Source organism: Apodemus sylvaticus, chromosome 2 (genome assembly GCF_947179515.1).
Source record: "Apodemus sylvaticus chromosome 2, mApoSyl1.1, whole genome shotgun sequence".
Classification (NCBI taxonomy): Eukaryota; Metazoa; Chordata; class Mammalia; order Rodentia; family Muridae; genus Apodemus; species Apodemus sylvaticus.
This window is the reverse complement of record NC_067473.1, coordinates 9,513,829-9,531,471: the sequence shown is the minus strand read 5'-3', so window position 1 is coordinate 9,531,471 and position 17,643 is coordinate 9,513,829. Positions and strand designations below refer to the sequence as shown.

Here is a 17,643-nt window from a genome sequence, read left to right as displayed (position 1 = left end):
ATCCCACGTTCGTGCTCTCGGGGCATGCGCACCTTAGCATCACCACCACCACCACCACCCGCGCCCGCGCCCCCATCAGGGTCAGCTCTACTGTGCTGCCTCGGTGAAGTGCAGGACCTGCTCTCCCAATTGCTGCAGCAGGTGAGAGGCAAATCCAGCTCTCCTGCTGTCATGAGCTAGGTCTCCTTCCTGCCACAGATAGTCAAGGATGAGGGATGGAAAGATATCGCTTCCTTTTCCACATCAACCAATGAGAGGGCCACATCTCCCATGCTCCTGGCCAGATCCTCTTTCTTTCAGACGCCCCCCCCCCCAACTCCAACACCAATAGGCTTTGGTGGACAGGAGCGTTTGTGTTACTACTTAAGCAGAACTTGTACCACTCACAATATTTTATTTCTCCTAATTGTGTTGCCATGCAAATTATGAATAACTGGCTTACTCTTTTTAGCTACTTGCAGTTCAAACTAGATAGCAGCCTTCACGGTGCAGGAACCCAGAATGCTTCAGTAATCCATTTTAAGTGAATTATAATGACACATAGAGACAAGGGTGAATTAATATAGACTTTATAAAGATAAAAAGAAAGTGAAATTGCATATTTCAAGTCCTGAGCATATAGCCACTTACTAAACCTTTATAGCAAAAACCATTCCCAATGCTTTAAGAACAAAAGACAGATACCACCTAGTTTCTTCGCTCTTCGACTTTCTAATGAAGCTTGCAAACTTAAGCCAAATATGGCTACGTGCAAATCTCAGCCAGACAGAATCATTCCTGTACTACACTTTCCTGCTGCCACTTATTGTCACTATCTCAAGGAGGTCTGTCATACTAGTTAGCACCACAGAATTGCACAGCTGCATCTGACAGCTTTTTCTTTGCCAGCTAGAATAGAGCAAGTACCCAAAATATTACTATGTACATAATTGCTAATATCTGAATCCCTGCCAAGGAAATCATGCACATTTCTATTCAAACTTGGTAAAACATGCCAAGAACAAGTGTGTGGTCAAAAGCCACACAACAGTAGGGTTTATTCTGGTGGGAGAGCTCCTAAGACATTTTGGCATTCATCATGCCCATCACGGAGTGTACTAACCAAAGCAAAGACTAACACTCCACAGCTCAACCGGGTTACCCTGTGGGACCACCATCGCAAACTTTCTATCTGGACCAACAACCAGCCCATCAGTTGGTTATTGTCAGTATTTTTAACATTCATTAGAAAGTATACTGTAGTAATTAAATACTCATGTTAAATCTGTATAATAACACAAAATAAATATTATCACTATAAATCATGGTCCAGGTAGCTCTTCCTTATTAGCTCTAATAAGAGAGTTCATGTCCTACATCAGAGCTCCTGACTCCCAGCTTCAGTTTGCATAGTCGTACCCATGATGGTGCCTTCAATGTAGGAAATACCAGAGTGCATGGCAACAGAACAGAATAGATTTGAATCGGTTTTGAACGACATCATCTGGATGAATAACTTCTTTAGATAAATGGGATGCAGACTTAGAAAGGCACCACAGTGGCAATAGCCATACTTAATAAACAAAGCCTCCAGGAGTTGGGCAGGTGCTGGTCAAATGCAGACATAACACAAGAGGAGCAAGCAGAGATAACCAATCAGACATGAGCAGAGAAGATGGTATGCAGATAGAAAGGAGTTTTGTCAAAGAAACACTGAGACATTAGAATGCAGTTCAAGAGAAGGTGGCAAGAGACAAACAGGATCTTTTCTAAGACCTGGGGACTCCTGTGATCAGTTTAGTGGTTGGCTGGGAGCACCCGCCTCTGTATATGTCAGGCTCTGGCAGAGCCTCTCAGGAGACAGCTATATCAGGCTCCTGTCAGCATGCACTTCTTGGCATCCACAATAGGGTCTGCATTTGGTGACTATATGAGAAGAATCCCCAGGTGGGCAATCTCTGGATGGCCTTTCCTTCCATCTCTGCTCCACACTCAGGGGTTTCCCAATGGAGGAGTAAGAGAAAGGACTGAAGGAACGCAAAGGTGTTTACAACCCCATAAGAAGAACAACAATATCAACCAACCAAAACTCCCAGGGTCTAAACCACCACTCGAGGAGTACACATGGAGTGACCCATGGCTCTAGTTGCATATGTAGCAGAGAATGGCCTTGCGAGGCATCAATGGGAAAAGAGTCCCTTGGCCCTGTGAAGGCTTGATGCCCCAGTGTAGGGGAATGCAAGGGCAGAGAGGCAGGAGTGTGTGGGTGCAGTAGAGTCACAGAAGCAGGAGGAAGGGGATGGGAAAGGGGGATTCTGGGGGCAAATCCAGGAAAGGGGATAGCATTTGAAATGTAAATAAATAAAATATCCAACTAAAAATAGAAAGAATGTAAACTGAGCAAGTCATAAGAAAACAAAAAAAACTAAGATGCCCCGGGATATGTTCTCTAGTGTGCACATCTCCTTTCCATAAAGTAGGCCATCCGTCAGTTGTCCATATTTCTTTTGTAACTCTAAAGCTGGTTCTTTATGTTCTAGCATAAATGTTTCCATTTTCTGTAATTAGAATGGACCCAAAACACTTTAAAGAATATAAAGAACAATTTTGTTTGAGAGAGAAAGAGAGATGGAAAGAGGGAGGGGGAAAAAGAACAGAAAGTTGGGTTGTAGGGAGATGAGGAAAATCTGGGGAAAAAACTGGGGATGGGAACTATGATCGAAACATATTGTATGAAAAACTAAAATATTAATTGAGAAAATATATATATTCGCAATATGGAAAAATCTCTAAACATAATAAAATACAATTTAAAGTTTTTACAAAAGGTGTCTGGAAGGACCCATGCAAGAATGGGTGCCCATTTAATCTTCCAGTTCTGCTCCTGTTCTAAAATATCAATGACTACCTACAGATTAACCTAGACGCAACCACAGAATTTTGCAGGGTTGAAGCATCTTATCACCAAGTTTGCATCGTGATTCTGTGGCCTGAAGAAAATCTCAATTAAACTTGCTCTTAATTCGGCATTAACCTTGCTGATCTCAGGTGTTTGCTTTTCTGTTTTGTATCTTCTGTGCTATTTTGTCAATGTGACCTTAATCATCTGCAGGCTTGTCAGAAGCTGTTGGATATAGTGTACTAAATGATGCATGGCCCCAGAGCTCCAAGGTGCTCACCTTGGAGGTGCTCACCTGGCTAGGTCAATAGTTCCACATTAGAAATCCTTTTTCTGACTTGTTAGCTTACTTTCAGAGACATAATTAGTTTTTTTAAAAACTAATTCAACTTTAAATACCTTATTTTTCACAATTAAAAATAATTCTTAACTTTCCATAAACTGGGATATGTCCGTTCTCTAGTCTGTAATTTTAACTGTTGCTTCTTTTTGTATGCGAATATTGTGATTGTTCATTAGCATCCTATCCAAAACCATTCTTTGCTCTTTCAAAAGCAAAATCTATCAAAGGTTTACCATGTTGCCTTTCGAAAAACATAGAATTTCTGATATGCTGTTCAGTAGTAGGGAGACCAGAGTTAGTAATCCTTTACTCTGTATTTTTAAAAGCTACTTTGAACACTTTTGCCATAATAAGTAATAACTATTTGGAAACATAAATATGCTTAATCTGAAACATTATATAAAATATAGGTATGTTAATATATCATGACACTACTAAAATATGAATAACTTTTTTTGGTTTGCCTGTTAATAATATAAATTTAAACTTTTTCTTTGCATACTAAAATCTCACTTAACTAAATATAAACAAATCTATGTGCATGTACACTGGCATACTTGTACATATACACACATACATGTACACACACTCACACATTTGTATACACATACACTGGTCTTTTAAAACATTGGTTGTGGAGATTTTTATATCTATCCTACCATCTTTACGAGTAAAAAAATGAATATATTTTGAATATATTTTTATTATTTCCTTATGATACACATCTGTCAACTCTGACAATATTTAGAATGAAGGCATGGATGTGCCTTTGTGATAGAGAATTGATTTTGCTATAAAATTCTATCTGAAAGCATGACCCAAACCAGCTGGTTTTAAGGTATAAGTATAACAGAATTTTGCCTTATCATGAATTCTTAAATAATTTTCTTTGGAAATATCAAGCAAGTAAGCAAACCAACCAACATCTTAGGAAGAAAAAAATAGATTTCTCCTAAATCGTGAAAAAAAAATCAAGATGGCAGGTGAGATCATTGTTCCCAAGACCTTTTTCCTTGTAAATCTGACAGAGATGATCAAGGACCTCTACTTGGGCAGGCAGCGTTCCAGCTAGTGGCTTGTCTAAAAGAGCCAAAGCTAAGAAATAAGTGAAGGGATAGTCTATGAGGTGAAAGATAACTTCAAATTTGACCATGAAAAACATTTACATGCTGTTACATGCCTTTCACAGTATTAAACTTGTTAGAAATGTGGGTCCATGCACTGAGCCACATGAGTGACACATGCCCACGATGCCAGCTCTGTTGTGTACATATTCTTCTACTTTAATAGCTGGTGAATGGCACTAAGTAAGTAATGTCAAGTAGAGAACTTTTAATAGACAGTGTCTCCATTAGCTTTGAGTGTTTGATGACAGTCATCTGGAGGGGTATTTTTGTATCTTCCCTTTTCTTGTGGATCCTATTTGACTCTAGATTCCTCAGGTATTGAGCATTAAAGAGCTTCTCCAACTGCTTGAAGTTGGAGTAACGCATTGTGTCTGCTCTCTAAACTCAGAAAAGGTTTGTATTCTAAAGCCTATATATCCATAAGAGTTGGGGTGAAGAAATGTGACTCTATAGTTAATTTAATGTTAATTCAGTTGAATGTTATAGTTAATTCAATCATCATTCATATGTTGGCAATGAGACTGTAAGTTGGTGCTTCTGTAAATGGGAAGATGACAGGCTAACATTTATCAAAGGCAAAACAAACAAACTACAAAGGGCTGCCCAGGTTGCGCTGGATGAGCCACTTGGCTACTCTTCCCTGATGAAGACTATTTCTCCTGCTTTCAACATTCCTTGGTTTCCTGTATCTCACTGTCCAGGGTTGCTGACTTATGAGATTCCCCCCACCCCTTTCTTGTCAGCATATGTATCAGTGTCATTCTTGGGCAGGTCTTATTTAAGCAGTCACATGTTATTAAGACTTTATGAGTGTAGCTTCCCTGATGCTTTTTCTAGGAGATACAATATTACAGCATACTTTCTAGTCCTCTGGATCTTACATTTTTTTCTGCCCCACTTTCTGTACTTCTCTCTGTGCCTTGTGTACAGGACTTGCATACATAGCATTAAGGGACTAAGTAGTTTGTTATCTGTGTAACAATGGTATAAAAATAGGTGCCAGGGCAATGAATTTGTGAGTGATTGGAGGGATAATAGAATTTATTTTTTAAAAATAATATATCACCTATCCTTTAATCCAAAATTCTACCTTCAAGAATTTAGTTTTTAATAATACGTTTAATAGAAAAATAATAAAAGGTTTTGTGCATAGAGTGTCCTGCACAGGTGATATATGTACTAGAAAGTCTGTCACAGTCAATAGGAGAAGACTATGAACTTATACAGACCCAAGCCAAGTCCACGCTACTGTTTTTGATATTGAAAGTGGTATCATACAATCATGTTCATACCATTGATATTTTGTCAAGTAAAAAAAAATAATCAAACCATATAATAATATGTGCTTTGGTTAAAAATTAGCCTGTAAGCATAGAAAGCAATTTGAAATGTATTCACCAAAATGTTACAGTGGTTGCTTCTGTATGGTGAGATTGCATGTCATTCTAATTTTTTCCAAAAAGTTTGCTTTGTCCATAGCAAGATATGTTACTACAATAATAATAACACTATTAAGTGTCTCTTAATATACTATATAGGCATGCAAACAAATTAATTAGCTTTTGAGTTATATAGAGAGAATTAATGTTTAGGAAAGATAATTAACCATTCTTTATATTTGTCAGACTTTCTTATGAAACCCCAGTGTATGTGGAAAGCAGCATTAGAAGGGAAAACCTTGGTTTTCAAACAGCATGCTTTTGCCTGCATTAGGATTTGTAACTTTATTGATATTCTCAGTGTGAATGTACTAACGTTAAGCTTAGAGAATTAGAAACATTCTCAGTAAAGTACACTGAAGTTCTTAGAACTTTTTTTAACTCTACCTGAGGAGCATCATCCTGGCAGCATCCAGTTCTGACCTGTGTCACAGGAGCTGCACAGCACGCGGCTCGCCTTCTCCGTAGTGGGGTATCAACTGACAATGTATAGCATCCCATTTGCTCCCCGCAGAAAAGTATTTTCAAAATATGGTCTTTATCCCAAAATGCTCCTTTCACAACACAAATAAATAAGGGAGTGCCATGCACTCTCAGTAAAGTGGTTTTTCTTGTGTACCGCACTAGACATTGATAACATGATGATGAGGTGGCAGCCTACTGCTTGGCAAGAACAAAGCCCCAAGCCCAGCAGGAAGCCTGCAGGGAAGGGAGCTTTGGTTTTAACTTCCAGTTTTCAAGCCAGTGCTTCTGATGGCTCCCACAACGGGTCTGAAAGTTAGGCAAATGCTGACGGCTTTATTCCTTTTATTCTGCTTGGAAAACCATTTATTTAATCTATGAGCAATTAAATTATATTACTTTTTATTAGAAAATTGTGTTTTCTGTTCTTTATGTACTGAAAGAAATAACTTTTTTATTTTTCAGAGCTTCCATATGGCTGGGAAAAAATCGATGATCCAATATATGGCACTTACTATGTTGAGTAAGTCTCTAAGAGTGATATTCACTTGTTACTAATATGTTGTGAAATTGTGTTAGCATTGTATTTATTGAGCATGTGTGGCTAACGGCCCCTTTAATTCTCTTTCATCTGATTCTGAAATGTCCACAAAAGAATCTAGCAGCATGGCTAGTCTTTCTTGATTCTGCAGCTGGCTGACGTGTTGTTCCTTCTCTTGGACTCATGATTCTGAAACACTAATTGGAAAGCGTGTTCCACCCGGTCCTCTGAATGAATGATAATTAAAGATGCTTAAGTGAATGCCTTTCATTTTGAAATCAAAATGTTGAGAGCTGGATGCTTGTGCAAAAAAAAAGAAAAGATGTTCTATTATGCCAGATCTCAAATTCAATTAACTGAATCAGCCATGCCTTCCCATTGAAGCATAAGATAAAAAGTTTGATGGTTTCTTCTTTGTAGAGAAACACAATATAGCTGCAGTGTTCTTTCCACACACTGGACTTTTGTGTTATCCATTCGTAGCTGCACTACATTAACATATCTGACCAAAGTACAGGTTATCTAGATCTATACATTGTTTAATTCAGACTAAAGATCTAGTGTTTAACTTATTATACACATATTTTTCCTTATGGAAAAAGAATGATTTTCATAATTTTCTAAAATTATATAATTTACTGTCTAGAATACTCACTTTTCTTCTGGTAGAGAATGTCTACCTTTTATCTACCAGGTTCGTGCTGCTAACATTATTAGGGTCAATCACAAAGCCAACCTTATTTATACTTAAATACTTCCTAAGAAATGCAGGGATTGCAAAGCCAAAGACTCTCACACTGCCTACCAAATCTGAGCTCTATTTTTCCTCATCATAATCGCAGTGGTCAAGGGTTATAGATTAATGGTATTTTCGCTAGCATGCTGTGCAATAGTATTCAAGCAGTCCCTGGCCTTTGTTAGGTGTCCAGCCTATCTTTTTGCTGCCGAGGTTCGGATGAGCCAGACCTGTGAACCTCACTGGCCCTGGGCCTCTCCTGCCTGAGCATTTGTCTCAATTACTTTGACACACATCACCTCCACCACCCCCGTGCTCATCTGGAGAATCCCCAAGTTTGACTCCACAGTTCATCCCTTCCATATTTACAGTCAAGGTGAATTCTGCTCATTTACTGTGAGCAATCTTCTAACACCATGTTTCTTCTCTAATGTGTGGACCCTCAATAGATAAAAAAAAAAAAAGGAAGATAGCTACATAGGATTATACTTGGTTGCAAAGAAGAGAGACAGCTGAAAGGGAGAGGGGGGATATCATTTGTAAATATTTACAAGGACAATGGGTCCTATTAAACTAATAATCAATGAAAATGCATGTTTAATAGTACTAAAACTTTATCCTTAATAAGTCTAAAAGTAAGTTTACTAGGTCCTAGCTTGGATGCTTGCTCATATTGGTTTGCCATGCTCAAAATCAAACCAACCTGGGAAGGTACTCTGCCACTGAGTCCCATGCCCAACCCTCCTAAATGGCCGTAATCCACTTGATCAGATTGCAGTGTGCCTCAACATGTGGCATCTGAAGTCCCAAGGGCTGACATGTGTGACATGCCATAGCTCTTTTTAATACATTGCCCTGTGGAATCAATCAACAAAACCCTGCCCCCCAGGCCGATTACTGGAAAAAACATGAAGATCAAGGTAGGGAATACTTGGAAATCCACACAGCCTCCAGTGTACTGGCATCCGCCAGCATCACTTACATATGAGAGGGACTCTATGACTAAAGTGTTATTTACAAAAGCAAGTCCACCAGGTCCACTGTGCAATTCCTAGTTTGCTGATTCCTACGCTCTACTAATTCTTCATATTATCTCTTCATATCTGTCTGCATGTCCTTTGAAACTAATTTCCAATATTCAATCATGTTTGTCCATTTAGGTCAGGAAATGGTGGGTCAAAGTAGCTTAACATCCCTCTCGTTGATCAAGCTCCTCTATTTGCCATGGCCTTGTGATTGCAGGACTCCAGACAGGGATCGTCATTAGTTACTGGATGTGTGACTATGTCAGGTCAAGCAGAAAACTGTAACAAGCAAGCATATACTCCAAACATACAGATAGCATTAAGTAGAACATTATCCAAATATTTCTCAGAAAAAGATTTTCTGAAAAACTTTCCAGCATATTTTAAATACCTCAAGTTAGTATATATGTATGTATGTATGCATGTTTGTGTGTAGTATGTATTTGCATGTGTATGTGCATGTACTCATGCTACCTGAAGTAAGAAATGTCTTCCATCACAATAAAGAGAGTTTGTGATATATTTTCATTGGAATATATATTTTTACATGGTTTTTTTAAAACTGTGTACCATCCCTATATTCTGCCATTGGCACAGATGTATATTGACTCCAAAAGTAGTCCTGCTTATGAAACTCACCAAGCTGATACACAAGCAGAGGCCATGTGGAGCTTGGAATCCATACACTATAATTGTTGGGGGTTGGGGGGAGTCTGCTACTTTTTTGTATTATTTTATACAGAAAAGCAATGCATTTCTAGTCTAAGTTAAATTACCATATTTTCTAGAGTAGATATTGAAAAAAACAAAAAACGTCATTTTGAGATTCTGCCCAGTGGCAGAGTACTGGCTTGGTGTACCACACACACACACACACACACACACTCCATATGTTGACACATCATCCATAATTACAGGGATAATATTAATGTAGCATCTTAAGGAATCGTATTTAAAATTGCTAAGATTTAGTTAATTTTGTTACCAAATGGTAAGCCCTGATGACATTCATACAAGTAGCATTGTACAGACTGAGCAGGTTATATTTAGGAATATAGATATACACATGTAAAAAACAATAAGCAAAGAGGACATGAATTTGATGGAGAGTAGAGTGGAGCAGATGGGGAGGGTTGGGGGAAGAGACAGAAATGTAATTAAATTATAATCTCAGAAATCAACTTGAGAAAAACAAGGTTATCATTATAGATCTTTGCAAATCTATGCCCAAGAAAATATTGGCTCGCCCAGGCTCTTAATGACGGTGATGGTGGTGAGTGGTGGATTCTCTGCAGACTTCTCACTTTTGGTGATTAATCGTACATCCATTTATGCAATCACAAGCACTGGTTACAAAATAATGAAAAACATACACCTTGTCCAGTTGTTTAAGGAAAAAATGTACAAACCTGCATTCCTAGATACAGACAGATGGCTACCGTAATAGTCAGCTACTCTTCATTTAGCCAGTAAGGCAGTGAGCGTAGAAGCTGTGGAGTAGACTCTGCCCTCAGCCAAGAACCGCCAGTTGAAACCAGTGCTGTGCTTTGGGCCCAGTTGTCTTCCACATACTTTCCTGTGTGGCCAGGCAGATAGGAATTCCAGCACCCAGTAGCAAAGGAGGTTTGCAGCAGCCAGGATGCTTTGACTACGCAGATTTTTTTTTACTACTATAACTTACCCAGTATGTTATATGTTTTGTATCATGAAAATTAACTTTAAGTAGTACAGGTATAATATATCCAAGAGTCCAGAGGAAGAAATCCTCCTCCTTATCATTATTATCATCCTGTCAAAATAGTTATCGTGTGTTCCATGCTCAGAGTCATGAACTAATTGAGTGGCTCAAGATTCTCTACCACATTCCACTGTCCTCCACAGTGATGACAAATAAATGACCTTCAGGTTACAGTTGGGGAAACCCATGCTAAAGGAGTTGAGTAACTCTCTTGGGACAATATACTGAAAGCAGGCAGTTCGACTGTAGAGCCCAGACTCCAAATCCTTGCTAATGACAACTCTCATGAATTTCACGAGTACATCCCTTAATGTTCCAAACCTTTTAGCCTCAGCACCAGGAACAGCAAGGACTTTTTCCAGAACACAGTGACTTCCCTCTAGATCTCAAACAATTCCACAGCAAGATGCTCAGGGCTAGGAGGCCATGCCCAGGTCAGGGAAACGAGCTCCTAACGCGAGCATTAATGGACCATCAGGTCCGTGCCTGCTTCTGTGAAGAGGGCTCCTGAGCTACATGGCAAACAGGGAGCAAGACCCAAAACAAAAACTAAAGCCCCTCTATTGTGGGGTCTAATCACAGAACTTGAGGACATTTGGGGATACTAGTTTCAGTTTAAAATGCTAGTTTCACTCTATTTTAAGTACATTGGGTCCTACTTGATAATCTCTGTCTTCTGCAAGTCAGGCAGCAAGACTGGGCTCTATTCTAAATACCAGCCAAAGGAAGTGAGGCCAGTTCTCCTGATAGACAAAGAATACATGCTGGCACTGCACTTAGCAATGTATTAGGAAGTCCTGGAGCTGCTAACTAGAAATGTAACTGTCACCGTTCACAAAGAACGGGGGAAAAAAATTAATGCAAAAAGTGCAAACTGTAGCGCCGAACAGCTGTGACTTTTGTACAAACGTGGATTTCTCTCCTCCTTTGTGAAATTATGTCTGCTGGCTACATTCTGGTTTTAATGGCGGTTACACAATTTGCTTAAGTAGCTTATCCAGAAGACACAGTTTCCTGGGATGGCTTTTCTGCAAGCTGCCTCCTCTGGCGCAGGGAGAGAAGCCAGCCATAGAATGACATTTAAAATCATAGCGGGTCTGACAGATGTGATTCTCATGCAAGGCTTTAAAAGCTCCTCACGTGATGTCACACATCTGCCACTATCAAACATTGCTTGTGTGCAGTTCCCGAAAGTGCTGCCTGGTATCAACGTAACATTGAGTGTTCGGGGACAGCTGTCCACTGCCTGGCTAGCAATGGGCTTTGCTCTGCTTTATGAAGTTGGAAAGGAGCTGAGCAGTGCTGGATCCAAATATCATCACATGAATGCTGTTCTCCTGAGTCATTTTCTAAATTTTCCAAGGCAGGGGGTGGCAGGGGTGGCGGGGGGAAGGGAGGGAGGGCTTGCAGACTCCTAGGTTTAAAGTTTTTCTTTAAAGCACACAAGTGTAAAACATGCACAGTTACAAATAAGGAATATACCTAAAATTATGCTTCCTATTGTCTGATGCCTGAAGGTACTGTTTCAGTTTTGCTCTCTTCTTAAACATCAAGAATATTTGTGATGCTCCTAAATGCCTGTTCAACCAGCAAGTGTTTTCTCCAACTTATAAATTAATGGAAGCGGAGATGCTGAACAGAAGGGATGCTGACAAATGGACCCAGTATCCTGGGTGAACTCTATTTTGTGAACAGTTTGGGATTATGGTTTCTCGGCCATATGTATGTACTCCTCGGTGGCTTGGCATGCAAGTCCTGCAGCTTCCTGGATTGGGGCTAGGCAGAGTGTGGCAGATAAGGAAAAGGATGAAGAGAGGGCACAGAGAAAGGGCAGCGGGAAGGGAAAGGGTTTGTTGTGCACATATGAATTCTGTCTCATAGGTCAAGAAGTCGAAGCACAGGCGCCTTTACAAGGACGAACTACTTGGACATAGCTCGGTATTTTCATTCCACTGTTAGCATGTAGCAGAAGTTTGTCATAGGTATTCAAAAATGTTATTTTTCTTATACTTACTAATAATATAACGTGTGTGGTATGTGGTGGTGGTGGTTGTGGTGGTATGTGCATGCGTGTGTGTGTGTGTGTGTGTGTGTGTGTGTGTGTGTGTGTTCTTCTTTTGGTAATACTTGGCTTTCCAGTAATTTCTCAATTACAGAATACCCCACAAAGTGAACAGTTTTGTGGAGACATGTAATTTATTGTCATGGTTTCTGTCATGTAATTTATGTCATGTGGCCATAAAGGTACCACACTGAATTGTAATAGCACTTCTTTAGCATTGCTGGAAATTCTATAAGCAAGCTATTGATGAGGAAGGACTGCAAGAGGGTAGTGTTTCTATGACTACAAAAAGGTAGAGGTTCCAGGGACATACCAAAGAAGAATATAATGCATGATTACCTAGCATTTTTGTTATCTTAAGTAGCTTGGAATTCATGCTAGTAACTCTAGAAATAGTCGTTATAAGGTACCAGCTTAGCATTCAGTGTGCTTTCACATTAATTGTCTAGATGTCAGTCATCACAATTGTGAATGAAAATACAAACCTCTGAGTTCTCTGAGGGCATATGTCCAGTAAGGCTGAGCTATGCCAGAGAGAGCAAACACAGGCCCCAACAAAACAGCTGCTTTCAATGCTGTTCAAGTCTTATACCTTACAAAGTATTTATTAAATGACCCTGGCACACTTTGGAGTTAAACGAAACGTACCAGAGTAGAAATGACCACATGTTCTTTATACAGGCATACATGTGAAAGCCGAAGTGTCTGTGTTCAAGAGGAGCGAACACATTCTGTATAATCAGCTTCGTTCCTTCTACACTGACTTTACCTTCCCGCTCTCCCTGATTGGCCCACTGGGATGTCAGAGTTTTGGGTGTCAGTTCGCTCCACCTGAGGAAGACAAGGGTCCGTGCTTCCTGAGGGAGCTGTGTCCATGATAACTTAGTGAAGTATGCACATGATATTTTTCCACAGATAACCTCCATAATTTTAATAGATATCAGAGAAGGAAATATTGCCACACCACACTCTAGCATCAGTTTTTCTCTGAGGATATCTTTATTTAAGGGGTTTTTATTTGAGAATTTTATACATACAATTATTTCCATCATTTCTACACTACCCTTCCCCTCCAGCTCCTCCTGTGTCCTTTCTCTCTGTCTCGAGTTCAAAATGTCTTCTCTTTTAATTATTATTGTTACATATATGTCTGTAAAACAATACATAATATCTAGTTGCTGCATAAAGCACATAATATTGTATTGAGACACAGCAGTACTTACTAAATCTATTTAGTATTGCTCATATGCACATGCATTTAAAGCTCACCATTTAGGATTAGATAACCTATCAAGGAGTTCACCCCTGGAGGAAACATTCCCCTTTAGCAGCAATTAACAGCTGTAGCTCTTTATCCAGGTGTGGGACCTTGTGAAAATGTCCCCATCAATGCTGGCATGTCAACCGCTGCCATCACTGTGTAGGTCTTGTCTAGGCAGCCATGTTGTTGGGTTGTACAGCTATAGCTTCCCTCTCAAGTCTAGAAGACAGTACCTGTCAGCAATTTAGTATTTCTGACCTGTCTTCTGTGATTTTCCCTGAACCTCAAGTTTCAGAATTGTGTCAAGTTAGATCATTTGGGGTTGAGCACCATATAGTCACTCGTCAAAGATAAGTATGCATAGACACATTGTCTTTAAGCATTTTTAATGAATTTAAATGAAGCCCTTATTGAAGTATTTTTAAAGGACGTAAAGACAGGCAAATATCCTAATAGTGACACAGAGACCCTGGGTGGCAACAGGGCAGGGAACACTCCCTGCAGAGGCAGCTGTAGGAAGTACACAGACCCTGATTCCTCATCAGACCAGGGAAAGAGGGCAGAAATACCACAGACAGAGACAACACATGGCTCAGTGTGCTTCCTCCTAATGTATTCTTTCCATAAGACCATGAAGAACATGACAGTGACCTTGTGAATGAAGACGGGGAGGACAATCAAGACCAGGGGACTGTAGTTATGGGAATCACAGACAACTTTTCTAGCTGGATGTGAGGTGTGTGGGAAGTGGAATTTCTGCGAAGAGGGATTAAAGGCCTATGGGTAGTGCCATCCCTCCTACATAAGGAGGAACCCATATTCCAGACATCTGAATGCTAAAGTATCCCAGAGCACGAAGCTGGGATCTTACTTTGGATCATTCTGTTTGCTTATTGCCAATGCAATGTAATACATAGGTCATAATTTGTGAAACAGATCTTCTACCTAACAAATACAATTTCTCTGCAGTTTAAGTGGGTTTTCTGTATTTTGTGCATGAGCTGGAGATTATCTCTTGCTAACAGTCTGTCATGACAGACTTCAGAGTCATTTCTTGCTCTCAGAAGCAGTTCTAAAGTTAACACATGAAGTAAAAATTGCATAGAGTCAAAATTATCCTGAAGTTACCCAGGACTGTGTAGTGTTAGAAATTTGCATACTAAAAGAACACCATTGTGTTGGAAAAGAATACTTTCTGGAATTAAAGTAGTTTGCAGGCATTAGGTACTTTTGGTCTTTCATAGCTATGGAAGAGAGATCATCTTTAGCAAAGAGGGATATCAATATTATCAGAGGTCTGCCACAATCTGGACAAAACGAGGCTCCAGGAGTTGATGTCCTTTCTAAGATTCTCTATAGTTGAACAAAGCATGTGATGACAAATCACCCTACCCCACATGAGAACTGTAATTCATCTTGCCCTTAGTTGGGAGAATTCTTTCCAAAAGCCTTTTTGTGTGTCACGGAGCATAATGTTTGTAATAGTTTTTATCGGTGCGTGTGCCTGATATCTGTTAAACAGGTCAGCACGAAGTTTCACCTGAGCTCCCTGACACTGGTCTGTTAAAGAATGGTTTCCATTGGTTAATTGCTAAGTCTCCTGAAGTTCAAGGACTGTGCATTGCACCGTGTGCTAGCATAGATAAACTTGGCCATTTTCCTGTATTAAGACTCATTGTTTTCTCTTTATAGCTGCACATCAAAGTATACTTAAATTTTTTTTAAGTATTTCAATTCAAGTTTTACTTGTGTTTGGCTAGATGGCAACATATATCACCATTATTTCATATTAATAATTATAATGATAGCAAGTGTTATGGAAGGAACACTTCCCTAAATGGCAAACTGTTACAATAGACTGTATGCTTGATACACAGAGTCATCAAGTTGTCATTTAAAAGGAAGAAAGATAAAAGATACATTTATAGGCAAAATTCATGGTAAGAACAATACATTTAATGTTTATCTTATTATATGCATAAATATTTTGTCTACATGTATGTTTGTATGCATACTAATGCAAAACCAAGGAATTCCACAAGAAGGAGACAGATCCCCTAGAACTGGGATTGCAGACCATTGTGAGGTGTTGTGTGTATGCTGGGAACCTAATTCCAAGTCTTTTTAAGGTGCTGAAGCCACTCTCCAGACCCAAGAATAATATTCCTATACAGTGTCAGAGCTAACTGTATTAAAGGGGGAAATGTCTTTCTATTTTTTAAGAATGAAAGCAACATAGGTAAGCACAATTTTTTAATACAGATTAACAGAGACCTTCATCTTTAACTATTTGAAGGATTGAGCTCTTGGTGTAATAAAAAAGAAGGGGCAAATCTTCCCATTTTCTTTATCAAATTTTATGTTGAATTTCAACCTAAGGAAGATGAGTTCTAGAACTTTCAAGAATACAGTTGCACGTTGGGGGCTGAGGCTGCAGATCCTGCAGTGAGTGAAACACCATTTTCTGGGATATGCATGTTTGAAGCTTCATGATTTTACCTGAACTTAATCTAGAAGCAACCCATCAGCAGGCCTTGTAGTCCCAACTGCTCAGAAGGCTGAGGCAGAAGGAGGGTAAGTTTGAAGGCATCTCTGGGCATCAGAGTGAGTTTAAGGCCAGCTTGGAAAACTCAGTGAGACCCCATCTCACAGTAAAAAGTAGGAAGAGTAGGCTGGGCTATAGCTCAGTGGTAAGAAATTAACCTAAAATCTGTGAAGTCCTGCATTTATTATCCACTACCACAAAAAGAAAAATAAATAAATCAACTCATAATTTTTGTTTTCAAACATTTAAGTCTCACCTGTTGAGCTAATTATGATAACACAAAATACCTTAGTTCAACTGTCCATTGAACAGTCGTCTGTGGAGGCTGACAAAGTCCCCTGCCTCTTTTCTACCTTGCTTTTACAATAAACATGTTTCACGCAGAAGGGACTGCACTTTTTGTTTTCTGTAGTATGTCAGGAATTTAGTTTGGTACATTGACTTCAAATGTAATCTCCAAGAAGGTCCTCATCACTTAACATTAGTTGACCTTGAGAAATAGCTTAACAGATGATGAGGAGGAGGATAGTGGTGATGATAATGATGATGCTTGATGGTGATGATGGTGGTTATGATGATGATGATGATGATTGCTTAGACATATCAGCTAGCATACCCTTCAGTTTCTTCAGTTTGTGATTCCCCCTGCTTGTGCCTTCAGAGTACTAGAATTACAAGCAGATGTCACTGCACCCTGCTAGCAGTTACCTTTATGAAGCCTTTGGCATGCATTAAGTATTCTACAAAGCCCATTTAACCATCACCACAATGCCTCAGGACAGATGCTATTATTTCTCTTTTACAGAGAAACTAAAATACAAAGAAAGCAAGCCATCAAGCTAGCCATTGACAGAACTGCAGTTTGAGGCCGGGCTTAAGAAACTTTACTGTCCGTATTTCATTCTTGACTCCCAGACCCTAACTAATCCAAATATAAAATGAGCTGAAATTCACACACTGCTTTGTCTTTAAACATGTTCATGGGGTTTTCTTTCTCTAATTTTCCCCCTGAAAATGGCCCTGTTATTTGAGGAGGATGTATGCAGGTGAGACACTTTGAGTTGGGGAGCGTGAGGGACCTTCTCAAAAAGTCCATCACTTCCAGCACATGTTTGCACGGCATACCCTTCAAATGAAGCTTTAGCCCAATTCCGGCCTGCTCTCAGGGATGATAAAATGGAGGGCTTGTGGTTAAGGGCTGTCCTATGGGCACTTGCAGCCGTGTTTAAACAATGAGCCTCTCACCAAGCTTAGTAACTCTAAGCTTGACCCTTAGACTGCATGTGGTGTGAGAAAAGAACCAACTCCCACAGCCCGTCCTCTGAGCTCTACGTGTGCATGGTGACATCAGTGCCCAACCCCCACAAAGAAAATAAACAAATGTAAAACAAATGAGAAAGAATGTTTTAAAGTGAGAAAATGACAACTCTACCTCCTAAGAGGCTTCAGAAGTAAAGCAGAGACATCCATGAGATGGAGAAAGGCA

The 17,643-nt window shown here is 39.6% G+C and overlaps 1 protein-coding gene across 2 annotated transcripts in view; it reads left to right on the top strand.

Moving 5' to 3' along the window:
- Magi2 (membrane associated guanylate kinase, WW and PDZ domain containing 2) overlaps nt 1-17,643 on the top strand; it is a 1,455,128-nt gene that overhangs the window by 1,096,542 nt on the left and 340,943 nt on the right. For both annotated transcript variants that reach the window (XM_052173111.1, XM_052173110.1), the window contains exon 7: nt 6,715-6,772. In XM_052173111.1, the coding sequence (XP_052029071.1) occupies nt 6,715-6,772 (58 nt within the window). The remainder of the gene's footprint in view (nt 1-6,714; nt 6,773-17,643) is intronic.